The following is a 27,838-nucleotide window of genomic DNA, read 5'->3' on the forward strand; positions in this document are numbered from 1 at the left end:
GGGTAATTATGGATTTGTGCGGAGGTCTACCGTCTTCACTTCCTTTCACTTCTGTGCACTGTTCGAACCAAAGGTGCGCTTGTCTATGAAGACCGAGGGAACTTGCGCGTTCGGATCGATTGGCCGTCAGAATATTAGGGTGCTGACGAATACCCAATATTTTAAATATGAATTCAATAGTATGTGTTCATTGATAAGCTATAATTCACTTCGCTCAGAAATTATGAACAATCAGCATTCAAGTATATGTTCAAACGCCATTTTTCTCGCCTCGGACTGAATGCGAAATTGCGGTACAGTCGAGCCCGGATACAACGAACGTGTTTATTGCACAAAATTGGTTGTCATATCCGAAGTTCGTCATAATCAAACTGATGCTCAAAACTATACCTCTACTGGAGAACTCTTTATTGACGAAATTGACACGTACTATGTTTACTGGCAGAAATGGATGATGGCACTCTGTTTAAGCAGTTTCCATCCTGAATTGGATACTCTTCAAGGTTATCAAGTTGTCAGTAAAATTCCTGATTCATATAGAATTCTTGAGCAACCTTTAAGGCAGGCAATGTCGACACTACGGGGGCCGTACCCCGGCCCGTCGCCGCTGCCATGGTTGGTCGAGACGCTAGTACGGTACATTTTATTCCATTAATTGTGATCAAACTGAGTCAACATCTCTTAGACAAATTTTCGAGCCAACCGCGACTAGAAGCTGTTCAGTGAATCGGGCACTAGGTTAGTCTAAGGGGGCGATTCTCTCACAAACGCCTTGCGAAGCGTTTTAGTTGCTAAAAAACGTTTCATAGTAGCTGAACGATCGCTTTTGATGAGAGAGTTACATGTGGGCTCGACTGTGTTCGACCAGCCCTACAAAATATTGCCACGTTATGTTGGCCCCTACCGCGTCACACGCAATGTCATTAACGTGATCCGGCTATGGGAGCGCTCCGTTAAATACTAGGTCTCCGTCTACCACAATCACCAGTGACCTACCCCATTGGCCCTATATCGTAATGTAGCTATAATCTGTTTCTACGACATTTCTCCCACTAGCCATCCTCAATTGGCCAAACGTTTTCGGGTCGCCCCCACTTCATCTGTCACGCAACGTCACGAAAACCGCGAAAATTCGCGATCCGATACTACGTCTACACACTGATGATGCGTGATAAGGCCGAACTAAAGCAAAATAATTATTTCCAATTCTTCGCCTCTTCTTTTTGTGATTAGCTCATCTCTATTGGTCAAAATTTTGCGGGTTGCACCCACTTGGCTTGTCAGTCACGTGACGTCAAAAAACCGCGAAACCTCCCCCATGTCAAGAGGACGTGTACGCACTATACGAATGCATAATATGCCGAACAAAACTGAAAATGTTTCTGTAGAGCAGGACGCTGCCCCGTTCCGATTGCAATAGAAGATGGCTGCCCGCTAATCGCTTTTGCACTGGCTACTCGGAGCGGCCGGGGACGATGAATTTATCTGCGTATAATAATAGTAAAAAAAATATTCCGTACCAGCATAACTTCATCGAGCCCTTGCAGCGCGTAAAAAACATCGCTCTGTTACCTGTTATTTGTTGAGGATACCTTGTAGCGGCATTGTTAGCCTTCCGTTGCACTCCGTTGCGATTTTCAACCAGTCACGTACAGCAAGCTAAGCAAGTGTTACGGTGAAGTGAAGGCAGACGTTGAATTGGACTAGAGAAAGACGAAGTCTGGCGGTTGCCTGAACGCCATATCCATCATTTGTAAATATAAGTTATTTTACACTCGTGGGCCTGCTTTCTTCCCGCAACATTTTGGTGGAAGGTGCGGGGTACCACCACGGAACTTCGCAGCGGACGTCATCTACCTGCTGCCACAATGGCAAATCAACCGACACAAGCGACAACGCCTCGGCAGCCCGTGCCCACGGTCATCCTCACTCACCCACGGGACCCGTGAACATTTTGTGGCACGGACAACGTCGACGTCGAGGACTGGCTTACGATGTACGAGCGAGTGTGCGACAACAACAGGTGGGATCCTACAATGATGCTTGCAAACGTAATATTTTATCTGAAGGGAACTGCGAAGCAATGGTATGACACACATGAAGCTGACCTAACGAGCTGGGATGTTTGCAAAGAAAAAATGCGAGACCTGTTCGGCAGACCTGTCGGTCGTCAGCTGGCAGCTAAAAAAGAACTTGCGTGCCGCGCTCAGACGTCCACAGAATCCTATGTCGTGTACATACAGGATGTGCTGGCCCTCTGTCGCAAGGCTGATGACAACATGACCGAGGCAGACAAGATTGGCCATATATTGAAAGGTATTGCAGACGATGCCTTCAATCTCTTGATGTGTAAGGATTGTGCCACTGTGGATGCAATTATTAAGGAGTGCCGGCGCTTCGAACAAGCGAAGGGCCGCCGCGTCACTCAAACTTTCGACCGGTTGCCCAATACCGCCGCGACATCTTCTTGCGAAGACCCGCCGCGGTTCGTTCAGCCCGCAGGACCGGAAGAAATAACGCGCATCGTTCGCCGTGAGCTTGAGGCCATGGCCCCGGCTCCCGTTCGTTCAGACTGTCGGGAAAGCGTACCCGCTATCTCCCTTATACAAGCGGTCGTTCGGGAGGAAATAGCAAGTTTGGGCATTCCATCTCTCTGCTCAGTCCGCCATACCAACACCTACCAAATTTCTCCGACCGCTCGCTCCCGGACGCAAAGCTTTCCACCACTCCGTCGCAACCCAGCTGAATGGCGCACAGCGGATGATAAACCCATCTGTTTTAATTGTTCCGGTATTGGACACATCGCCCGTCATTGCCGCAACCACTGGTCGTCGCCTCCTCGGTGGTCGTCTCCGAGTCACTACAGCCAAGTACCCGACAATCGCACTTTCTCGCCCTATACGCCGACTAGGAACATCAACGCCGACAGTGCTCCACCAAGATCCAGCCGATCCCCGTCTCCGCAAGGTCGTAGGTCCCGTTCGCCTCTCGTTCACCGCTCTTCGTCCCCTTCTGCAACCGGTCGCTTCGCTTCGGGAAACTAGGCGGTGCAGCTCCCGGAGGTGAAGCTGCAACTCCGACCCGGCCCACAAATCCTCTATTGACCCTGCCTACATGTGGAAACCTGCTGGACATTGAAGTCGATGGCGTTCCTGTTAGATCTCTCGTTGATACAGGAGCGCAGCTTTCAGTTATGAGCGCTGCTCTCCGCCGCCGGCTCAAAAAGGTTCTGACCCCCGCCGTACCGTGCACCGTGCGAGTCGCCGATGGGAGTACGTCACCTGTCCTTGGAATGTGCACAGCACGTGTGACCATTGGGGGCCATTATACCGTTGTTCTATTTATCGTCCTTGAACACTGCCCACACGACCTAATTCTCGGCCTCGACTTCCTTTCGAAACACTCTGCCCAAATTGACTGCTCCGCAGGTGTTGTACAGTTGGACCTGCCGCTTCCTGCCGACGCAACCACTTGTGCTCCACACAGCTTATGTGCTGCTGAATTTGCAAGGCTGTCTCCACAGGCTGCTACAAATGTCCTGCTGACGCCCTGTCCTCCCGTACCTGATGGCGAGTACGTCCTGTCGCCGCTTACTGACGTGGTTTTGTCGCGTAATATTGCCCTACCGAGCACCTTAATTCGGATCCGCGAAAACTGCGCTCCCGTGCCCATCCTCAATTTTGGGTTCTCGTCACATGTTTTGCCACACGGTATCGCCATAGCGCATATCACTCCTTTGGAAGAATTTCAGATTTCTTTTTTGACCTCTGAATCCTTCTTCAGTGCGAACGGACCTTTGTCATCCACTCCTTCGTACTCGACGCCTGCGGACGATGTTTCTAAGATGATCGCCCCCGACCTTCCTTCCGAGCAAACAACAGCTCTTCGTCATCTCCTGTCATCTTATCGGGACATCTTTGATTTGGACGACCGTCCACTTGGGCAGACATCTGTTGTCACGCATCGCATCAACACCGGTGACGCCAGCCCCATTCATAGGCGGCCATATCGTGTCTCGGCAACAGAAAGGGCCATCATACAGAAAGAAGTAGACAGGATGATGGACAAGGACATCATTGAACCCTCCAGTAGCCCGTGGGCATCACCGGTTGTCTTAGTAAAGAAAAAAGATAACTCGTGGCGCTTCTGCGTTGACTACCGTCACCTCAACCGGATAACAAAGAAGGATGTTTATCCCTTGCCTCGCATTGATGACGGGCCTTCAGCTAAACTCCTCCAAGTGTCATTTCGGTCGCCGGGAAATTAACATGCTTGGTCATCTCGTCAACGCCGCCGGAATCCAACCTGATCCACAGAAAGTTCACGCCGTGCGAAATTTTCCTGTACCTTGTTCAACGAACGATGTCCGTAGTTTTCTGGGCTTATGCTCTTATTTTCGGCGATTTGTGAAAAATTTTGCGGACATCGCTCACCCTCTCACTGACCTTCTTAAGAAAGACGCCTCTTTCTCTTGGGGACCGCTACAGGAGAAAGCCTTCTCTACCCTGATTGAGCGGCTTACCACTTCCCCGATTCTCTCCCACTTTGACCCTTCTGCGCCCACTGAAGTACGAACTGACGCGAGTGGTCATGGCATCGGCGCTGTCCTCGCTCAGCGTCAACAGGGCCAAGACCGTGTCATCGCTTACGCTAGCCGCCGCCTTTCCACGCCCGAGCGAAATTACTCCATTACTGAGAGAGAATGTCTCGCGCTCGTATGGGCGGTCGCGAAATTTCGCCCGTACCTTTTCGGTCGGAGCTTCTGCGTTGTCACCGACCATCACGCCCTCTGCTGGCTCTCCTCTTTGAAGGACCCAACTGGACGACTTGCACGTTGGGCATTGCGCCTACAAGAATATACATTTTCTATTATATATAAGTCAGGACGCCTGCATAAAGACGCTGACTGCCTGTCCCGCAATCCCGTGGATCAACCGGACGATACCGATGCAGACTCGGACATCAGTATTCTGTCCCTCTCCGGTTTCCTCCACATTGGCGACGAGCAGCGCAAGGATCCTGTTCTTCGAACACTTATGGAACGCCTAAGCTCCTCGCCCAATGACCCGTCCCTTCGGATGTTCACCTTGCGCGATGGAACTTTATACCGTCGTAGCGTTCGTCCTGACGGCCCGGAGCTCCTCCTAGTCGTCCCCAAGCACCTTCGACTCACCGTGCTCCAGCAACTTCATGACGCTCCTACTGCTGGACATCTGGGCGTCACTCGTACTTACGACCACCTGCGGCGCCGCTTCTTCTGGCCTGGCATTTATCGCTCTGTGCGCCGTTATGTCGCTTCTTGCGACCTGTGTCCGCGCCGGAAGACGCCTGCTATGCCTCCCGCTGGTTTGCTTCAACCCATTGATATACCTACAGAGCCCTTCTTCCGTGTGGGCCTCGACCTCCTTGGTCCGTTTCCAATTTCCATCAAAGGAAACAAATGGATTGCTGCCACTAGATATGCCATCGCACGAGCCCTGCCAACCAGCTGCGCTACAGATGTCGCCGACTTCTTACTAAAAGACGTCATCCTGCACCACGGCGCCCCTCGCCAGTTGCTGACGGATCGCGGCCGCTACTTTCTATCGAAGGTCGTTGATGATCTGCTCCGCTCCTGTTCTACAGAACATCGGATTGCTACCGCGTACCACCCTCAAACGAACGGCCTCACCGAGCGACTCAACCGCACACTCACTGAAATGCTCGCCATGTACGTTTCCAACGATCACCACGACTGGGACGTCGCTTTACCATACGTCACTTTCGCATACAACTCGTCCCGTCACGACACTGCCGGATTTTCACCATTTTTCCTTTTGTACGGCCGCGACCCCACCTTGCCTTTTGACACGTTGCTACCTTCCGCAGTACAGTCACCCAGCACTGCTTACGCTCGCGATGCTATTGACTTAGCCGCCCAGGCCCGAGATGTCGCCCGTCATCGCCTCACAGTCTCGCAAGCTTCCCAAAAGCGACGCTACGACCTTCGGCACCGAGACCACCATTTTTCACCTGGTTCCCTTGTCCTTCTCTGGACGCCTTCACGTCGTGTCGGCTTGTCGGAAAAATTACTGTCCCGTTTTTCTGGTCCGTACCAGATCTTACGCCAACTGTCCGACGTGACCTACGAGATCGCCCCACTCGGTCAGCCTTCCGTGCCTCCCAACTTAACCAGTGATGTTGTTCACGTCACCAGGCTCAAGCCCTATGTCCCCCCAATAAGTGAGGCTGTTTAACTTGCACCGGGACGGAGCTCCCCCACCGGGAGGGTGATGTTACGGTGAAGTGAAGGAAGACGTTGAATTGGACTAGAGAAAGACGAAGTCTGGCGGTTGCCTGAACGCCATATCCATCATTTGTAAATATAAGTTATTTTACACTCGTGGGCCTGCTTTCTTCCCGCAACACAAGGATAAGTGGACCAATCGCCACTGGCTGAGCCTTCCTCATTTGGTTTTCTACATTCACTGCGCTAGCTCGAAACCACCCAAACTAACCCCAGTTATCCGGGCTCCTCGCCTTATGTGAGCCAATCGCGTGAGAGAAATCCTGTCTTGGTAGGCAATATTCTATTTGTTTTAAAATCATGCGCCTAAGTGACCACCTTCAAACAACGTTTACTAGGGATGTTAAAAAAATGGAGGACGCTTAAGCTTCGCCTTCAAGAGTGGAACGCGACAGCGTTCCCGTCGACCAGCCAGGGGGTGCAAGACAATGGGCTACGGCGCAGCGACTACGCGCCCTGCATCGGACGCGGTGAGCGTCGAGCAACGCAGCGTTCGGCGCGGCAACGAAATGTGCGCCTGAGCAAGCGACGCACGCCTGAGCCTTAGTAACAGCTCGTTTCTAAGGCAACACCGCATTCACTAGAGGCGCTTTTGTACCGCTTTGAAGCATTGAACTCGCGGCGCAGTGGTAGCGTCTCCGTCTCACACTCCGGAGACCCTGGTTCGATTCCCACCCAGCCCATCTTGCAAGTTGTTTTTATTCATGAAGTGCCTGCTAGAATGTATCGCTCACGGCCAACGCCGACGACACCGACGACGACGACACCGGCTTTTCTGCGACACGAGCTCTTTAACGCTGTCGCGTTAAAACAATGCCACGGATTTTCGCCCAATATTTGCGTCGGTGGTGGCGCACGCGGTAGCCCTACTATCAGAATTCAGACTCCCTTCAGTGGAGACTTTAAACCGACTCACAGGGCGGCGACCAGGATAGCGCCCGCGCACTCACAAGCTCATGTATGTATATATATACATATATATATATATATATATATATATATATATATATATATATATATATATATATATATATGTTATTACGATATCATCGAGCGATGCTCAACAGACGAGCCGCCGCGAGAGCGCCGATGAAGTTGGTCGGTGTGCTTACAATTCCACTTACAATTCCTTGGAGCAGGAAGTTTTGCAAAACAAGACAAACGGAAGTTACATTAACGAGACTACGTTGTCGAGCCCCATCTCTAAATTTTTACATGCACCGATCTGGGCTGGCAATATCCCCATTGTGCCATTTTTGCAATGCATTAGAGACGATTGAGCACTACTTACTGGAATTCCGGCGTTTCTCCTCAATGAGGAAAATGACATTAGACATTACAGTGCGACAGCTTGGCCTACCATTGAACACTCCGGTACTACTGTCTTTCGGAGCGTCTATGCTTGGCCATTCACACAGGAATGAGTGCTTCGTCTTTGAAAAATGTATTACTGAATCAAACCGATTTCATTGATGATCGTATTATTCTTTTCATTCCTCCTCTATTGCCTCATTTATATACTATAGATAATTATTTTTTTCCTCTTCATAGCATGACAGTCTACGGAACCGTTTCGATTTTCCCTCGCCTAAATTCATGTAACAAAATTTTAGATTTTTACCTCCATTTTCTGAACACATAAGCAAAGTCTGCCCGACTCTTGGCTAATCCCCGCGAGTGGGTAAGCGCCAAACTCATCAAGGACATCATCATCATCATCGAGTGTTGGCCTGGCTGCCTGGCTCCAGTGTAAATAGCCTGTAAATAGCCCCTTCTGTCTGTGTCTGTCCACACGCAACAATATATATATATATATATATATATATATATATATATATATATATATATATATATATATATATATATATATATATATATATATATATATATAATTAAAGCGTAGAATCACATGATCTGTCAAGGAATAGAAGCACGTAGAAAAATATTAGATGACTTCGAGGTGACGACTACCGCGATGATCACTCTGCCTCAACCTGACCCTGACAAGCTAAACAAATCGATGAAATAGGCTAACGTCGAAGGCTACCGTGGGAACAGCGTCGTCCTCGGTTTCGCAGATTGCTACGCGCTTACGCCATATGCGGAGTAGAAGGTGCAATATACTAGGCGGAGACCGGCGGAACTCTGTGAGGTCCTGGGAAGGACATTGCGACTGATTCGACGATTGCGATTGGCCGCGATACAGTCACGAGATTCCTTAGTCTAGTCTCCTGGGGAAGATGACGGTATTAAAATCGGAGACTTTTGGTGCCGTGAATGGGGTTTACGTGTCCTGATGTCAACTCAGACGTTTAGTGTGCATCTACATAGAGTGGGCTTCCCTATCTGGAGCCAGTCTAAATAACGTAAAATAAACCCCTTTTTTCTTCATTCCTACTACCGGACGTAGGCATCAATGGGTTTGGTGGTTTCCAGACTCAAACGCCACCTTGAGCCGCAGCGACACTCACAATGCACAACTAAACAAATGGAAATTAGATAACTGGTAAACCAAAGAAACCAAGGAGAACCTTCACTAATTTACGAGCAGGTCGCTTTACGTTCAGATGACTCACGAAAAAGGTGCTGTGCCAGAAATAATTGTCGACCGAGAGCGGTGACCGTCATGTGCACTGCCTCGGGGGAAACGCACACAGCAGTACGACAATACCTGCTTTCCTGTTTATTTATTTTTTTTGCTCCTTCCGCGTCAACCAATCAGACGCGATTAAATAGTTAATAAAAAATTGGAAAGCTCAAGTTTCCCTGCACAAGGCACCACTGGTAATAAAATCACGTCCAGCGCTTGGGTGCTGCAGTGGGTGCCGCAATGCTAAAGTTGACCTGCCGAGTGGTGGAGGGGGGTGGAACCCCTCCTTAACAATTAGGAGGAGGGCAGGCCCCCGCACCCCCTCCCCTGACTTTAAGAACGGCCTACCATGGTTGCAATGTTGCATAACTTGCCCTCTGAATATGCCCTCTGAATATCCTTCCTCTTCGTTACAATATCTTTGAACGGGTTCTGGCGGATGCAGGCTGCGGGCGTCGACGACGGCATGCTTCCCCGGCTAGACTACGGCGCCGTGACGCAGAAGGCACGTGACCTCAAATGCGGCGCCCGCTTTCTCGCAAACCTTCACGAGGTGGCCGCCCTCGGAATAGCGTGGTACGCCATGAAGAAGCGCGACGCGGCGACTACGGGACGCCATTCGCCTGTCGTTGCCGCATCCACGACGGATGAACGCGGCCGGGTTCACACGTACACCTCGGACCAGCTGTTCTTTCTGGCACACTGTCGCAGCAGGTGCGTGTTCGCAGCGCGCCAGCCGGGGGGCGAGTTCCGGGCCATGTACGTACTGTAATGCGGTAGCGCTTTTTAGGGTACTTCAAGCACTTTCTGGAGATTGTCTGTCTGTCTGTCTGTCTGTCTGTCTGTCTGTCTGTCTGTCTGTCTGTCTGTCTGTCTGTCTGTCTGTCTGTCTGTCTGTCTGTCTGTCTGTCTGTCTGTCTGTCTGTCTGTCTGTCTGTCTGTCTGTCTGTCTGTCTGTCTGTCTGTCTGTCTGTCTGTCTGTCTGTCTGTCTGTCTGTCTGTCTGTCTGTCTGTCTGTCTGTCTGTCTGTCTGTCTGTCTGTCTGTCTGTCTGTCTGTCTGTCTGTCTGTCTGTCTGTCTGTCTGTCTGTCTGTCTGTCTGTCTGTCTGTCTGTCTGTCTGTCTGTCTGTCTGTCTGTCTGTCTGTCTGTCTGTCTGTCTGTCTGTCTGTCTGTCTGTCTGTCTGTCTGTCTGTCTGTCTGTCTGTCTGTCTGTCTGTCTGTCTGTCTGTCTGTCTGTCTGTCTGTCTGTCTGTCTGTCTGTCTGTCTGTCTGTCTGTCTGTCTGTCTGTCTGTCTGTCTGTCTGTCTGTCTGTCTGTCTGTCTGTCTGTCTGTCTGTCTGTCTGTCTGTCTGTCTGTCTGTCTGTCTGTCTGTCTGTCTGTCTGTCTGTCTGTCTGTCTGTCTGTCTGTCTGTCTGTCTGTCTGTCTGTCTGTCTGTCTGTCTGTCTGTCTGTCTGTCTGTCTGTCCCATGTCTGTCTGTCCCATGTCTGTCTGTCCCATGTCTGTCTGTCCCATGTCTGTCTGTCTGTGTCTGTCTGTCTCATGCCTGTCTGTGTCTGCCTGTCTGTCCGTCAGTCTGTCTGTCTATCTCATGTCTGTCTCATGTCTGTCTCATGTCTGTCTGTCTCGTGTCTGTCTGTCTGTCTGCCTGTCTGTATTTCTGTCTGTCTGTCTCTCTGTCTGTCCCATGTCTGTCTGTCTGTGTCTGTCTGTCTGTCTCATGCCTGTCTGTGTCTGTCTGTCTGTCCGTCAGTCTGTCTGTCTATCTCATGTCTGTCTCATGTCTGTCTGTCTCATGTCTGTCTGTCTCATGTCTGTCTGTCTGTCTGTCTGTCTGTCTGTCTGTCTGTCTGTCTGTCTGTCTGTCTGTCTGTCTGTCTGTCTGTCTGTCTGTCTGTCTGTCTGTCTGTCTGTCAGTCTGTCTCATGTCTGTCTCAAGTCTGTCTGTGTCTGTCTGTCTGTCCGTCAGTCTGTCTGTCTGTCTCATGTCTGTCTCACGTCTGTCTGTCTCATGTCTGTCTCACGTCTGTCTGTCTGTCTGTGTTTGTATGTAGGTTTGCATATAACCGTTTTTCCGCCTACCTGGGTCACTGGGTAGTCCGTGGTCGCACGGGTAAGCAAATCGAGCTGGTGCGCTTCAGGAACTTGGGTGACTGATCATGCGGAATGTGTACGTACGTGTCGCTCTTCAACGAACCTCTTTCGTGCCGTCATCGGTTATTGTATAGATGCGGGACTTGTTGGCACCGCTGTTCGAGGGAACTGTTTGACGCCCACTTGAAGCGCGGGGTGTGTGCCACTCTGTCATTGCTGGCCTTCGATGAACCTCTTTGATGGCAACTTGGGTGTGCCCGGTATGTACAACAGGGAATGTGCCAATTTACAATGGCGAAAAAAATATCCCTTGAATTTCTTCCTCGAGAACAGCAACGCCGCTCAATAGTAGGATGCGCCGCAAATTCACTGGTTACGTGTATGTGCCACATTCAATGAACGCATTTTTGGGCCAACGCTTTAGTGAGCTGTGCCATGAATGCACTGGGTATGTGCTGCTCTTCAATAAACCTCTCCCCAACTTGGCCACTGAATGTGGGGCAAGCGGCGAAACCATTCTCAGCGTTCGCAGGCACCGCCTCGTCAGGCTACTCGTCTCGAAAGCCACGCGCGGACCTATCGGCGGTGTTACTAGATGGCGCAGCATGTCCAGAATAGCGAAAGAGAATCCCGGTTGCCGCGTGACGCATTTCTCGGCGTTCGCACACAACGGCACGCCGTGAATTTCGGAGGCCACGCGCAGGTGTCGCGGGGGAAGCGCTAGATGGCGCTGACTGTTCATCATCATCATCATCATCATCAGCCTCGTTACGCCCACTGCAGGGCAAGAACCTCTCCCATACTACTCCAACTACCCCGGTCATGTACTAATTGTGGCCATGTTGTGCCTGCAAACTTCATAATCTCATCCGCCCACCTAACTTTCTGCCGCCCCCTGCTTCGCTTCCCTTTCCTTGGAAACCAGTTCGTAACCCTTAATGACCATCGGTTATCTTCCCTCCTCATTAAATGTCCTGCCCATGCCCATTTCTTTTTCTTGATTTCAGCTAAGAAGCCATTAAGCCGCGTTTGTTCCCTCACCCAATCTGCTCTTTTCTTATCCCTTAACGTTACACCTATCATTCTTCTTTCCATAGCTCGTTGCGTCGTCCTCAATTTAAGTAGAACCCTTTTTGTTAGCCTCCAGATTTCTGCCCCGAGCGTGAGTACTGGTAAGACGCAGCTGTTATACACTTTTCACTTGAGGGATAATGGCAACCTGCTGTCCATGATCTAAGAATGCCTGCCAAATGCACCCCAGCCCATTCTTATTCTTCTGATTATTTCAGCCTCATGATCCGGATCCGCGGTCACTACCTGTCCTAAGTAAATGTATTTCTTCACCACTTCCAGTGCCTCGCTACCTATCGTAAACTGCTGTTCTCTTCCAAGCCTGTTAAACATTACTTCAGTTTTCTGCAGAATAATTTTTAGACCCACCCTTCTGCTTTGCCTCTCCAGGTCAGTGAGCATGCGTTGCAGTTGGTCCCCTGAGTTACTAAACAAGGCAATATCATCAGCGAATCGCAAGTTACTAAGGTATTCTCCATTAACTCTTATCCCCAATTCTTCCCAATCCAGGTCTCTGAATACCTCCTGTAAACACGCTGTGAATAGCATTGGAGAGATCATATCTCCCTGCCTGACGCCTTTCTTTATAGGGATTTTGTTGGTTTCTTTATGGAGGACTACGGCAGCTGTGGAGCGCTATGGATATCTTTCAGTATTTTTACATACGGGTCGTCTACACCCTGATTCCGTAATGCCTCCATGACTGCTTAGGTTTCGACTGAATGAAACGCTTTCTCGTAATCAATAAAAGCTATATATAATTGTTGGTTATATTACGCACATTTCTCTATCACCTGATTGATAGTCTGAATATGGTCGATTCTTGAGTAGCCTTTATGGAATCCTGCCTGGTCCTTTCGCTGACAGAATTCTAAGGTGTTCCTGATTCTGTTTGCGATTACCTTAGTAAATACTTTGTAGGCAACGGTTTGCAGGCAACGGACAGTAAGCTTATCGGTATGTAATTTGTCAAGTCTTTGGCATCCCCTTTCTTATGAATTAGGATTATGTTAGCGTTCTTCCAAGATTCCGGTACGTTCGAAGTCATAAGGCATTGCGTGTATAGGGTGGCCAGTTTTTCTAGAACAATCTGCCCACCATCCTCAACAAATCTGCTGTTACCTGATCCTCCCCAGCTGCCTCTGCCTTTCCATAGCTCCCAAGGCTTTCTTTACTTCTTCCGGTGTTACTTGTGGAATTTCAAATTCATCTAGATGATTATTTCTTCCATTATCGTTGTGGGTGTCACTTGTACTGTACAAATCTCTATAGAACTCCTCAGCTACTTGAACTATCTCATCCAAATTAGTAATGATATTGCCGGCTTTATCTCTTAACGCCCACATCTGATTCTTGCCTGTTCCTAGTTTCTTCTTCACTACTTTTAGGCTTCTAGGTCCTGAGAGCGTGTTCAATTCTATCCATATTATACTTCCTTATGTCAGCTGTCTTACGCTTGTTGATTAACTTCGAAAGTTCTGCTAGTTCTATTCTAGCTGTAGGGTTAGATGCTTTCATACATTGGCGTTTCTTGATCAGATCTTTCATCTCCTGCGATAGCTTACTGGCATCCTGTCTAACAGAGTTACCACCGACTTCTATTGCACACCCCTTAATGATGCCCATAAGATTATCGTTCATATCTTGAACACTAAGGTCCTCTTCCTGAATTAAAGCCGAATACCTGTTCTGTAGCTTGATCAGGAATTCCTCTATTTTCTTTCTTACCGCTAACTCATTGATCGGCTTCTTATGTGCCAGTTTCTTCCATTCGCTCCTCAAGTCTAGGCTAATTCGAGTTCTTACCATCCTATGGTCACTGCAGCGCACTTTGCCGAGCACGTCCACATATTGTATGATGCTAGAGTTAGCGCAGAGTATGAAATCTATTTCATTTCTAGTCTCGCCGTTCGGGCTCCTCCACGTCCACTTTCGGTTATCCCTCTTGCGGTAGAAGGTATTCATTATCCGCAAGTTCTACTAATTACTCTCCCGTGCTATTCCTGTAATCTACGTCATATTCCCACACTGACTTGACTCCAGCCTGCTTCTTGCCTACCATGGCATTGAAGTTGCCCATCAGTATAGTGTATTTTGTTTTCACTTTACCCATCGCCGATTCCACGTCTTCATAGAAGCTTCCGACTTCCTGGTCATCATGACTGGATGTACGGGCGTAGACCTGTATGACCTTCAATTTGTACCTCTTATTAAATTTCACAACAAGATCTGCCACCCTCTCGTTAATGCTATAGAATTCCTGTATGTTACCGGCCATATCCTTATTAATCAGGAATCCGACTCCTAGTTTTCGTCTCTCCGCTAAGCCCCTGTAGCACAGAACGTACGCGCTTTTTAGCACTGCATATGCTTCTTTTGTCCTCCTAACTTCACTGAGCCCTATTATATCCCATTTACTGCCCTCTAATTCTTCCAACAGCACTGCTAGACTCGCCTCACTAGATAACGTTCTAGGGTTAAACGTTGCCAGGTTCAGATTCCAATGGCGGCCTGTCCGGAACCAGGGATTCCTAGCACCCTCTGCTGCGTCGCAGGTCTGACCACCGCCGTGGTCAGTTGCTTCACAGCTGCTGTGGACTGAGGACCGGGGTTTGATTGTTGTATTCATATAGGAGGTTGTGGCCAAGTACTGCACCAGGGTGGCCAATCGTGCACTGGTGAGGGAGTGCGTTACCGGTTCTGGTCACCGGGATGGGGCCGCATTCCAGGCCTGTTTATTCAATTTTATAAACGCGCGGATAGTTTTTTTTTTAATCCTGTGGAAAATTGCGCGGCACCGGGATTCGAACCACGGTCCTCTTGCACACGAGGCGGATGCTCTACCTCTACGCCACCGCTGCAAACTGCAAACCGACTGTTCTTAGGCAAGCGCAAAAGAGGAGTTCCGCTCCAGCAGACGCCTCATACATAACTCGTTTCGATGGTGGCAATACGTTGAGTCGCTAAATTAAATCAATAGTAATGCCTTACGTTCGGCAGTTATCGGGATGGGTTCTGCAGGAATTTTTTTGTTTTTCGTAGAGTACCTTTGCAGCAAGATGATGTGCTGACGCTTTAATTCTGAACCCAATTCCAAATCAAAACTAATTGGGGGGGGGGAGCTTCAACTCTTTCTCTCAATGGAGAGCACAATCGTAAAATAAAATTGTTGTACTGAATATTTATAGGTAATAATCAAATAGGGATTGGTTTAGGGAATTTTCAGCAGCTGAACCTTCACTCCTACGTTACCATAAACGCTACTACAGGCTTTGCTTTAATATTACCACGATAAAACCAGCTTTCTGACCCATCAACCAGCGTACAGCCGTACGATACGTGGTGCTTTTAGGGCTAATGGCAGTATATGAAGCAAACAGACCATGAATCCGAATAGATCCTGTTCTTCCAACCATCTGCATTCCGCATTCTTGGTGCTCATCGCCTCTTCGGCTGAGATATTGTGCCAATTACTCGATATGGCGAACAGTTTTCCTGCTCGCGTAAACAGCTTTTATGAATACACAAAGCCGCTTCCACTCATATGGGCAACTTGCGCCAACCGCACGACATCCTCGCATAGCTTTGCTCATTGTAAACGTGTTTGAGCTTGCATTTAATTTTGTATTGCGTATAGTAAAATTTGAAGGTAGATACAGCTACAGCTACACCCTTGTGCATAAAGCATCAATGAAAGAAAAAGAAACATGCCTGCCAGAACGATGCCGACGTATTTTGTTTAGCGCTACAGATGGGGTGCATCCTTTTTTTCTGCCCTGAGGAAATCCAGACACACAGTTCTGCCGTGTCATTAACTTAATATGAATACTACTGGCCTTACTTTATGAACAGGCAACGCGGTCCTTTTATCCACGAAACCGTGCGGACGCTACGATTCTTTAGGGTAATTGCAAACCTGTTTGTTATCTAATCTTCTGCAGCCCTCGATTGCGCTTTCCTTGCTTATGTATAGTAGGACATGGCAAGGCGATGTTGATGACGTTGCTAATGATGATCGCTAACGATGGCAGGCACTGTCTTAGGCGTATGGAACACAAAATCTTGAGGTGGAATGACGCATCATACTATGGGCCATTACTGTAAGGAATAAAAAAATGAGCTCAAACGCAACAACTCGTAACCGAATAATCCAAGTAGCCCAGTTTACAAAGAGATACGAACTAAAATGAATATGAAATAATTATTTATACCCGCCACGGTGGACGAGTGATTATGGCATTCTGCTAAACACGAGGTCCCGGGTTCGATTCCCAGCCAAGGCGGCCACATTTCAACGATAGCGGTATGCAAGAACACCCATGTGCGTAGCTGTAGGCTCACGTTAAAAAAAATAGACCTGAGCCAGTCCACTGTGAAGTTGGATGATCAGCGTAGCTGTGTAGCACACGACAAGGAAGTGACACAGGATTTTGAACAAAGGTATACGAACACATTTATTGTCTTAGTCAGTGGTCATCGCGATGAAAAGTACGCTCGGACATTTATTTTTATACATCCGCATTCGTTCGTGTTATACATTCGTTATGTATATTTCGCGTTTTCGTTTCGCGTTATACTGAATCAAAGAATTGGTGACCGAAATCACCGAACCGACTGGCAGCGGGCCAGTGCCGTCAACGCCTTCGCCTGGGGAGGGGCAGGACGCTGCCACGATGAGCGGCAATGGAACCAGCCATAGAAAACGACGAAGGTGCGAGCAGCGGAACGAGCCATTGGCGACGATTATAGTTTTTTGCTCACACACATTTGTCAACGGAAACGAAAAAAAAGTGAGCGGCACCCTAGCCATAAACAGCTTCGCTGTAAATCACTGTGCAGTGCTGGGGCGCCGAATTCCACGATTTGATGACATATAAAGCACGTTGTCTCAGCCCTGCAACTTACTAAAATGTGGCGATGCTAATGATAAGCCATGCGGTAAGGCATTGTGATGGAGAACGTCTCTTAAACGGCTCCGGCAGGCGAATTAACGACAGTTTTTATACTAATACTCTCGTGTACTCGACCAATATTTTGCTTACATTTCCGCTACTAAAATTGCACCGAGGAGTGTCCGCGTGTCTACAGCTGACCGCGTCTTGTGCGCAGGTGCAGGGGACACCTTCCGAGAGAAAGCTTGCGTGGCAAGGATTGCAACGTGGCTGTGCGTCACGTGCGGGGCTTCGCGAAGGCATTTGGCTGCGTGCGTGGATCGCCAATGGCGCCAGCGAATGAGTGCGTGGCTTCGGACTTCTTGTGAGCCGCGAAATGATCGGCTGCGTGAACAGCGCTTTTTTCCCCACTTTGTGCACACATCCCGTCATCTCACGCGCCGCGCGAATGCTCTTTGTATGTGTGTTCAATTAGTTGAATCGTTGATTATTTTTTACTGCTCCTGCGGAGGGACCCACTGAAACTCCGTTTATTGAGAGACGCCTCATTCACCTCATGTTTGATGCTTTCTATGAATGAACGCTTCCTTATTCGTCTCAGGTGGTTGGATTCGAAATGACGTGGATGTAGGTGCCCTGCTGCTACCGAGGCCAGTAGGCAGCATCGTCTGCGTTCTATATTGACTGTTCCAGGTATGTTTGATGCAAGGTGGCGACGGACAGACTTTTTTGACAATTTGGTTTAGCGTATTAGTCACGTAAAGCGAGGACTACTACTTGCGAGCGACGCTGGGAATGTTTTAAAGAAACGACAGTGTCCAGGCGACCACAACATTAAAGAGAAATTTGTTTTTGCAAATAGTGCAACGTGGAATGCATGTGCACGCCAGTGACATTGAATAGGACCAATGAAAGTTCTGTTCGAGAACGTGAAGTTGGCCTCGTTGGTTTGACATAAACACTGCAGCAACAGGACCGAAGAGAAACAAAGCAAAACCTGCGCTGTATTGCTTTGTCTTTCATCGGTCCAGTCGCTGCACTTTTACTGTTGTTTTTTATGCGAAGCATACTAGCCGCACAACCACGCTCTTCCTTGCTGCGCCGCGCGCGGCCGCGTAGCTACCATATGACGTCATAACAGCTCCAAAAGCAGAGGCTCAACTCGTGCGCTCGCTTGCGGCCGCGTAGCTACATAGCCGGGTCTCAGCTCGTGCGCTCGCCTGCGGTCGCACACATGGTACTGCGGCCTAACTCCCGCTCCTCCCGCTATACCAGGTTACCAATATCGCTATACCAGTGGTATAGCGGTATTGGTAGCGGTAGAGCGTATTTATTGGTTTGAAAATAAAGGAATCAGCAGAGTAACGCATGAGTTGTTTCTTCGTCTAGCCGATACCAAATATAGCCAAGCAACAGCAGTTCACCAGGCTAAACAGTGGTTCAAAAACTAAAATAAAGGCTAGTATGCGTCGCATCCTGGGCTTAACCTTAGCTAAGCCACAGCCATTTTTTTTTTTTTCTGGGGAAGAGTGAATGTTCGTTCCTTATGAACATGTATGACGGAACATTACAACAATTAGGGTCACTTTCGCTTGACAGAAGAAACATGCAAGGTCTCCGTACTTTACCAGAGTGCTATCTTGAGAGAGTTAGTGCAAAGTCAATCCGACGTGCTCGGCGCGTGGGCGAGCGTCGGCCGAGTGCGGGCGACTTAACGTCACGTGGGCTAGCGTCGCTCGACGCCTGGCGCGTCGAACGCGTTGGCCGCGTGCGTTTACGTTGGCTGCGCCGGTGGGTCGAACCATAGGTCGAACTGCTGACGCTGTCGTTCCCGCCAATGTGACGTAACAGTGTGCGCGCGCTCGCGCTACGTCGCACTCCATTTAGCCATTTAACCCTCTCCTTGTCACGTGGTGCCGCATCGGTGAGGCTCCGAGCAAGCGCCGCTGCATTGTGAATCCCAAATACAGCGCAAAGACACATGCACATCAAGAAGACACGACAGACGCGGACGAGCGCTGCTACCAACTTTCCAGGCTCTGCCCTCGGCTTTACATTGTATTGTATTGTATTGTATTGTATTGTATTGTATTGTATTGTATTGTATTGTATTGTATTGTATTGGGTTTTATGGCGCATAAGCAACTCAGGCTATCATGCGCCAAACACCTGGTTATAGTTTATTTCAAGAATTGGGTATCCTCAGCGAGAGTCCTTGTCCGGACAAGGAGTCTGAGGAGCCCAACAAATCAAATGGAGACCTCAGCCTTCTTCTCAGGACTGAGAACATGGGTGAGGTGCATCATAAGATGCGTGAAAAAACTGGGTAAGAATTTTTAGAATTAGTAGTTCTGTCATATATTATATTTCGTTTAGTATCACTGCGTCTTTCAAAAAACTAAAAACAGATGAAGTTCCTACAAGTGGGTTATCTCCTAAACGCAGGCTGGGATGGAAGGGAATGTGTTCATTGTAAAATACAGCAAAATATTTTTTCCTTAGCCGTTCGAGTTGTGCGCACGAGAATAAAATGTGATTCGAACGGATAAGGAAAATTTATTTGCGTTGACGGCAAGCGAGGTTGCAATACCAGACCTGAACACCGCCAAGTAATATGGGCGACAGGAGTGGTATATTCAGTTCCCTTGAAGTGTGGAAATTTACCATAGCCGGAACCATGGCTGAAGAATGCTACGCATTAATACTGGCCTTTTGAGTAGCCAAAGAATGCTACGGATTAATAGTGGCTTTTTGAATCGTGGAGCCTCGCACCAGATTTGGAACTATGTAAACATTGAACATATCTAGGACGTACAGAATGTTGAATAGGGAGGACCCGAAGGCTCACTGCGAATGGAGCCGCCCTATTAGCTTTTTCATTCTAGGACTGTCGTTTCAGCGATGGCAAGGCCACAGGTTTGCTGTGCAATTTTTTAAACTATATAGTACTCCAAACTGCCGATATATATGTTTTATATATTACAATGACTATATTTCACATGTAGCAGCGAACCTTCTTTTAAAGCTTCGATAAAGTTTCGTCACAGTCAGGTTTACATGCAAGTCTTACTCAAGAAAGAATGGCGCAAACAAACATGGACGGGATAGAGAAAAAAAATTGGAGGACGCTTAAGCTTCGCCTTCAAGAGTGGAACGCGATAGCGTTCCCGTCGCCCCGCCAAGGGGTGTAAGACAATGGGCTACGGCGCAGCGACTGCGCGCCCCGCATCGGACGCGGTGAGCGTCGAGCAACGCAGCGTTCGGCGCGGCAACGAAATGTGTGCCTGAGCAAGCGACGCACACCTGAGCCTTAGAAACAGCTCGTTTCTAAGGCAACACCGCATTCACTAGAGGCGCTTTTGTACCTCTTTGAAGCATCGGACTCGTGGCTGAGTGGTAGCGTCTCCGTCTCACACTCCGGAGACCCTGGTTCAATTCCCACGCAGCCCATCTTGCAAGTTGTTTTTTATTCATTCAGTGCCTGCTGGGATTTATCGCTCACGGCCAACGCCGCCGACGCCGACGACACCGTCTTTTCTGCGACACGAGCTCATTAACGCTGTCGCGTTAAAAGACAGAGCTGCTTTGAAAAGACAGCCGTCGTCTAATTTGTGCCTACATTGCAAAGAATGTAAGTGCAAACCGTTGGTAAAAGAAACGAAGGTGCTCTCAAAATAGAAAGATCGGGTAGTCGAGGCAGATTGCTGCAGCATTATTTATAAATATAAGTCCAGTGACATGTGCGTTAAGAGGCCATCGGTGAGTCGGCACCAACTAGGAATACATTATTTAATCACTAATCTTTATGCTGCTACATGTGTTTGTGCCAAGTTATATATGTTGCGTGTTTTTCGCAATAAGCCATTGTTGCTAGCCTGCGCTGGTCCGGGTTTTTCTATCTCGTCCCTGTTGGTCTGCGCCATTCTTCCTCGATTGTGGATTACCAACACGCCCAATAGTCAGTATACTTCTAAATCAAATATCACTGCTCTATTTATAACCTTCTGACGCATATTTTTTTTTCTGACCCCCTTTGCATCGCGCGCCAAAGGAGAGGGCACGCATCCGGGCCGCCTTCCTAGCTCGCGCACGGGAGATTGAATCGTGTTCGCCGGTTCACCCTCACACGCTTTCACTCATACGCAACCTCACGGCGAGGGCGACGGTAGGAATGCACCTGCAGTGTCCATAAGGTTGCTATCGCAATAAAAACGTTGCCGGTCAGTTTCAAACCTACGACGCTACGCTCAGAAGCCGAGAGTCTTAGGCGCGGGATACATTTCTTCCACGGCGGACATCGCGCGGCGGAAATAGACGCGGCGGGACGACGCCGGTGGTTCGCTGGCTTCGCTTACATGCAGCGACATACGGGCAGACGCCACCGCGCGCCCACCGCATTGTTGCCAGACTTTACGAATGTGTTTCTGAATAACAAAAAAAGAAGAAGCCGAATTTTTATTGTACTATTTATTGTTACTGACTAAACAACTTCGAAAAAAGTTTCATAGAGGCGCTTACGAACGATTTCTACACATTTCATTTAGCTGCAAGCATTTTAGCGGGCTGGCTTTGCGCCGTCTGGTGGGTCTGGCTACGTTGAGTGAGCGCTCACCGCGGTGTGCAGGCGTTGCAGAAGGTTTTGTGGATCTCCAACAGCGACGTTTACCTTGCGTAAAAATAAATTGTGGTTATTGATGTTTACTTCAGTGTCAGTTCCTGTTTTAAAGCCTCCTCCAGGAACAAGCGTTTAGTACTGCAGCCGGAGAGGATAGAATTATCGATATTTGGCGTGAAATGGGCGGCTCTCGTTCCGAGCGTGATCCGAGCGTGATCCTAAAGTAACTTGGTAAAAAAAAATAGAATAGTTATAATCTAAACGCGCGGTGTAAACAGCGCCTGAAGCTGCTGCACCCAAACACGCGTCCTGGCGCCCGAAACATACCGTGTGTGCACGCACACATAAATCGCGCACTGGTTTTGAAAACTATATGCTGAGATAAAGGGGAATGACAAAGAAATAAAACAACAACATGAAAGCAGGAGGAATGAGTTTGGTGGGACATCAAGGGCGCAAGCATTCTATAACTATCCCACAATTAAAACGACAATAAGTTGGCGCGACGAATATATAAATCAACGTGGTCGTGTACCGAAAGCACAAAGGATGGTATCATCGAGTGATCACTTCCGCATATAAATTTGTTTTCATCAGTACCAACATTGTGAACTTACCTCCAGGATCGGTTCCGATATCGGCGATTATCTCTGCCCATGCCGCAGCTTTCTTTCGCTGGTCCTTGTAGTCCTGGCGACCACAATCCCGAATTATGCCACGTATTTGCACTGCTGAAATGAGCGTATCATTGTATTCTAGTCTCGCTGCTTTCGATGACTTTGCCATGGTTACAGTGCTGTCCCTAGAGCACTTGGATATTGTGCAGCCTCCGCGGACCTCTTGTATCCGCGACAACCGTACACCGAGTGTGCGCTTTCTCTTCGTACCATCGCTTGGCTTGTCTGGAACACCCGCTTTCTCTGTAAACTATTCTCACGCCTTTCGGCATTTCCCGTGGAAGCAGAATCCTTCGGTAGCTTCACATGTGCGCTCCTTGGACGCTCCCCGGTGCCGTGCGGCACCATATGTGTCTCATTAGTTTCGTCTGCCGCTCACCTCAGGGCATACAGCTTGCCTGTACCCTTCTGGATTTCATTAGGCTTTTAGCGTAGCAGTTTCAGTTGTCCCTTTGTATGCTATCTTTGCTAGCGTCGCCTTTTCTATACGTACGCCGACAACAGCATGTGCAAGCTGTGAGGTGGAAGTCAGCAATTTATAAAAGTTACTTTACTTAGTGTACGCATTTTTTTTAAATTTGCTTTCGTACGTTTAATTTCTTTTCTCGTTCTTGCTAACGGCCATTTTTGGCGATGTGCCTTAGTCGAAAAACGATGCGGTGCCATCAACAATCTTCCCCGATGTTCCAGAGCATGAATAGAAGCCTACTACTTGGAAAAGAAAAGAGCGCAATCTGTGTGATCAAGCACCACCAAGAGTTGCGAAAAGACGAAATATTGTTCAGATTAGCCAGTGCTAGCTCATAGCACCCACGCGACGGTTATAGTGATGCTGGAGTCACCAGTAAATTCAAAGAGTTTAATACCCCATCACCCCCGACGAAAGTTAACTTCTTAAAACGAGGAAATGTTATTGAGCACATCGGCACCAATTCTTTTTTCAGACTTCCATGATGTACTTATCGGAGTCCGCCGAGTTTACTGCAATTTGACGTTGTAAATATGGGCAAAGTTTACCTTTGCTGTCACTTATTTTCCTGCATTTCGAGTAATAATCAACACTTACGCAGAATAAAGGTTTTAAGCAGGATATTTCACAGTAATTGCCATTTTTGAAAGGGTTGGTAAGAAAACTGTACAGCATATATAATTATCTCTTTCGTGAGCACGTCACTTAAGCTTGTAGACGAAAAATATGTATACACAAATTTGTACTCTTCATTTATTGCTCTGAAACATTCAATATTCGGCTGTAACGATCGATGGTGTCCTTTTCAAGCGCAGAGAGACCAAAAGTGCGCGTCCAAACAAGCGCAGACGCCCACATTCCGTCGCTCCAGCGCGGCCGCGCGACGGATGCTCCCACGGAGGCACCAGCTATAAAGGAAAAACACACAAAAACATTCGGCGGCTACCGGAAGTCGGTGGGAGATCGATCGTTGCGACGCCTGGTGAGCACGAGAGGCACTCCCGTCACTTCCGCCGGCGTCGATCGCCGGGCGTCGGTTTTCCGATCGGTCCGGATTGCCGGCGGGAGTCAAATTTTTGGACGCCGAGGGGCGAGCGTTCGACGCCGGGCGTTTTTCGCCGCCTGGACGCCGCTTTTTCGCTCCATGTATCCCAGCCCTTACTCACTTTACTAAACAGTCACGCTTGCCGACCGTGAATGTATCTGAAGCATATAGATGTGTTGTAGCGGCAATACAAAAGAAATACAATCAAAGTGGAACCGTTTCTATGAAGTCTTTAGTGAAAAATTTAGTGATAGCTGAATCAATGCCATCTGTAAGACGACATGTAGAGTCTGCTTGCACCATTGTAGACATCAGGAAAATTTCAGATTTTGCGGAAATCTGATAACAAATGCCAGGCCACATCACCGGTGCGTTTCGGTGGCCGCGGGATGTGCCTTCCATGGGTGTGTTCCTTCACCGACCCAAACTCCACCGCTGTCTGAGGGCTTATGCGCTTCACGTCGCGCAACAATCAGATAAGCAGTCAATGAGTTGATAAGGAGTGCTGAAGGGTTATACGAGTTTCATCACCGTTAATAATGGCTCGACGTGAATGGATAAGGTGCTGAAGAGCGGTAAGGTGCCTCTAATGGGCGGATGAGGGCATTTCGCCCTCACCAAAATGTGGCTGCCGCGGCCGGGATTTGATCCCGCGACCTCGTGCTCAGTAGCTCAATACCACAGCCGCTAAGTCACCGCATAATTGACAAGGACACAGTGAAGGGGGACACACGAGCGCTTTGTGGGTCTGTCTGCCTTCACTGTGTTCTTGTCAATTGTGCGCGCTAAATATCTTACTATGAATTCGTACCAACTCGCCCAATTATCAGTTCTGCTGCAAGTCACCGCGCCGGGTATGACATAATGGCAATCAAAATTTATGATCATGGTGAATCGACGTCTCTAGCCCTGGTACAAAAAAATGCATTTTCAAGCCTATGCTTGACTTGATTTAAATAACGCCTGGCGTGAATGTGTCCAAAATGCTCTGCGCTTCCTTCGGCGCGTTCACAACAGGCGTCCTTTACATCAAGTCAAACATGGTCTTCAAGGTCACATTCGCTTCTGAACTCGGGGTAACATCCTTCACTGGAGTGTCAGGTAGCCGCACGGACTGTTTCGACGCTCACACTTTAAGCATCCCCCTCCCCACATATTGCACTGGTGAGTTTTGTCATTTTTCTGTGAACATGTCTCAAAATTTCGAAGGCGTTTTACTAAGAGCAGTTTGGCAAGTATTTGATTAAGTTCACGTGTTCTTTAGTCTGTTGTCTCGTTCCCTGGCAGGGACACACGAGATGACAAATTTTCTATACGCAGTTGTCCTCAACCTACGATGCGTGCGGCAGATAAGTGTGACCAGTGGATGATAGAAGATACAAATGCAGATAGGTTCTACGAACGGATTATTATTTTTTTAGAAAGGCTGTCAATTGAGCCTGTTTTGGGAAGAGGTAATTAGGACGGTACTTCTCACTGAGCAGTTTGCTCCAGAGGAACGACATGGCACTTTCAGTGTCGCACCGCACGCTGCCTCCGTTAAAGCGAACGAATACGAAACTATCACCGCTTCGGCCCTGCTACTGTGCGATCAGCTGTCATATCATATTTAGGTTGGCGCTAACGAATCTGATCTGGAGATCGTACACCGATTTCCAACCAGGAAAAGGGCACAATCCAAGATCATCGCTAAGTTTACCTTCCGCATCCCCAGAGATAAGTGCATGAATGCAATGAAGAAACAAAAGACTGCGGACATCAAACCTAGGCTTTGAAAGTTCTACTCCAATCTATAATATATCACTTAAGCCCAGCCAACAAAATACTGCTGGGCAACGCGCGGAGTGCGAAGCGCGAAAATAGTTGAAAGTTCACGTGGCCATCCGGCAGAAAAATGTTCATGAGAAAGATAGAAAATTCACGGGTCCTGCGCATAACCTGAGCAGAAGGCCTATTGCAAATTGCCTCAGCGATGATGTTTGATCTTGCAACAATCATGGCACGAGTGCCGAAACGTATAATATGTTTATGGCCTCTTCTCTCCACCATGCGGGTTTCCGCAGAACTATTACGTCAAACCCTTGCTTTTGCTTCGTGTAGTCGACAAATTCCACTTCGCACTGCCATCTGCTAGCCGCCTAAACAGCTCAGTTGGTAGAGTGGCTGCCCCGGAAAGGCGGTAGTCCCAGGTTCGAGTCCAGGACCAGGACAAATTTTCTTCAACTGTGACGCTTTTCTTTCGAGGAGCCCGTACGGGTTTCCTTTGTAGCAAGTGCTACGAATGGGCGAATGTCTGATTTTCCCTTTATCAATCACTCTTCTCCACATTGCGGGTTTCCGCAGAATTGTTACATCAAACGTTCGAAGCGCACGGAAAAACCTTAGACGAACTCCGTGTTTGTCTGTCACCTCATTCTGTTATATATAACACCATGCTTGTCAATTTAGTTATTATGCCTATGTTTACCAGTTTATTTGGCCGATAAAACTGCTATCCTTACTTTTATAGCTGTCCACTACTTTGCTATAACAATCGATACTTTGCATTTCGGGCGAAACTGCGGCGTTTTTTTCTAATGCTACATCAATCATCTACTACTAGACTATTGTAATGATCACATCTGTTAGCTTGACCAATTCTGCATTTGTTTTGCGGATATTAGACGTCACGCGGCGGACAGGTTTTGATGCGCTCCTCGCCAAAGAATGCTTGCACATTCAAACCCGACGAAAAGAGAGAAAGGCAGAGACAGAGTGCCAACGCGCAACTAAATGTATTTGAGGACGCAAATACTAAACATATATGCTCAGTAACCTAGGCTGCGCAATAAATAACAGCACAAGCAGGGCGCACGCAGATAGGCATAACATAGCAGTAGACACGCAAGAAACTAATCTAAGAATCGACTTTTTTAATGCGTTCGCATTATTACGGTACTGCGCAGAGTTTCCGGTGTATGTCTATCTATGTGGGCTTGTATATAACTGTTTTCGCGCCTACCTGGGTAATCCATGATCGAATGGGTACTGCATACGGCTGCTGTGCTGAGGAAACAGGCTTTGAAGCCAACCATCGAACTAACTTGGGTGGCTGAGTGTCTGAGCGGAACATATATTCATATCTTCCGCTCTTCAGTGAGCCTCTTTCACACCGACATAGGCTGGACCAATGAAACACTTTGACGACAAGGAGCACAAGATAGGTGCCACTGGATCTGCGCCTGTCTTCAACGAACTCCTTTGCTGCCAACTTAGGTTACTGAGTATGAACCAGTGACTGTGCGCCGCTCTACAATGACGAAAAAATCGCTTAGGTTTCTGCGCTGCTGAGAGGACTCGAACCTGAGCCGCAAGCGTACCTCAAGGACAGAATCCCGACCCTTTAGCAGGCTTCACCACAAATGCACTGGGTGTGTGCCCCTTATCATTGAACGCCTTTCATACGAACGCATTTGCAAGCTGCGCCATGAATGCACTTTCTCGCGCTCTTCGGGAAACCTCTTGCTAACTTGTTTCACTGAGTATGTGCCACTGAGTGTGTGGCAAGCGAGGGCAAGCGATTCTTCATGTTCTCAGGCACCGGCGCGCCACGCTACTTGTCTTGGAGGTCACGCGCGGACTTCTCGTCCCCGCCACTAGATGGCGCTGTGCGTCCACGAATAAGCATCAGAGAGAGGCAGCTGTAATCTCTCGCACTCCTTCTATGCCGACGACATTACACTGTGGACAACCACAGGAAATGCCGGAGCCATAGAAGAAACATTGCAGTCCGGTGCCGACCTGGTGGCAGCGCATGCTGCAACCGTCGGCCTGGCATGCTCCCCTACCAAATCTGAGTTACTCATTCTTCGACCACCTAGATGTAGGACGGACCTAGGCCCCCCACCTCCAATAAAGCTCACGTTGGACGGCACCCCCATCCCAGAAGTGGAAAAGGTCCGAATCCTAGGCATCCTACTCCAGAGCAACGGCAAGAACACCGCCACGATAACCAAACTCACAAACACCGTCCATCAGACAATGCGGCTCATACGACGAATTGCCAACCGACACAGGGGCATGAGAGAACATGACCTCCGTCGCCTAGTTCAAGCATTC

The 27,838-nt window shown here is 48.5% G+C and overlaps 1 protein-coding gene across 11 annotated transcripts in view; it reads left to right on the plus strand.

The window, feature by feature from the left end:
- LOC135915002 (endothelin-converting enzyme 2-like) overlaps positions 1-17,998 on the plus strand; it is a 392,210-nt gene extending 374,212 nt beyond the window's left edge. For all 11 annotated transcript variants that reach the window (XM_070524854.1, XM_070524851.1, XM_070524853.1 and 8 more), the window contains 2 exons: positions 9,322-9,590; positions 17,152-17,998. In XM_070524854.1, coding sequence (XP_070380955.1) covers positions 9,322-9,590; positions 17,152-17,302 — 420 coding nt within the window. In that variant the 3' untranslated portion in view covers positions 17,303-17,998. The remainder of the gene's footprint in view (positions 1-9,321; positions 9,591-17,151) is intronic.
- The last annotated feature ends 9,840 nt before the right edge of the window (positions 17,999-27,838 follow it).

Source organism: Dermacentor albipictus, chromosome 9 (genome assembly GCF_038994185.2).
Source record: "Dermacentor albipictus isolate Rhodes 1998 colony chromosome 9, USDA_Dalb.pri_finalv2, whole genome shotgun sequence".
In the NCBI taxonomy this organism is placed as follows: domain Eukaryota; kingdom Metazoa; phylum Arthropoda; class Arachnida; order Ixodida; family Ixodidae; genus Dermacentor; species Dermacentor albipictus.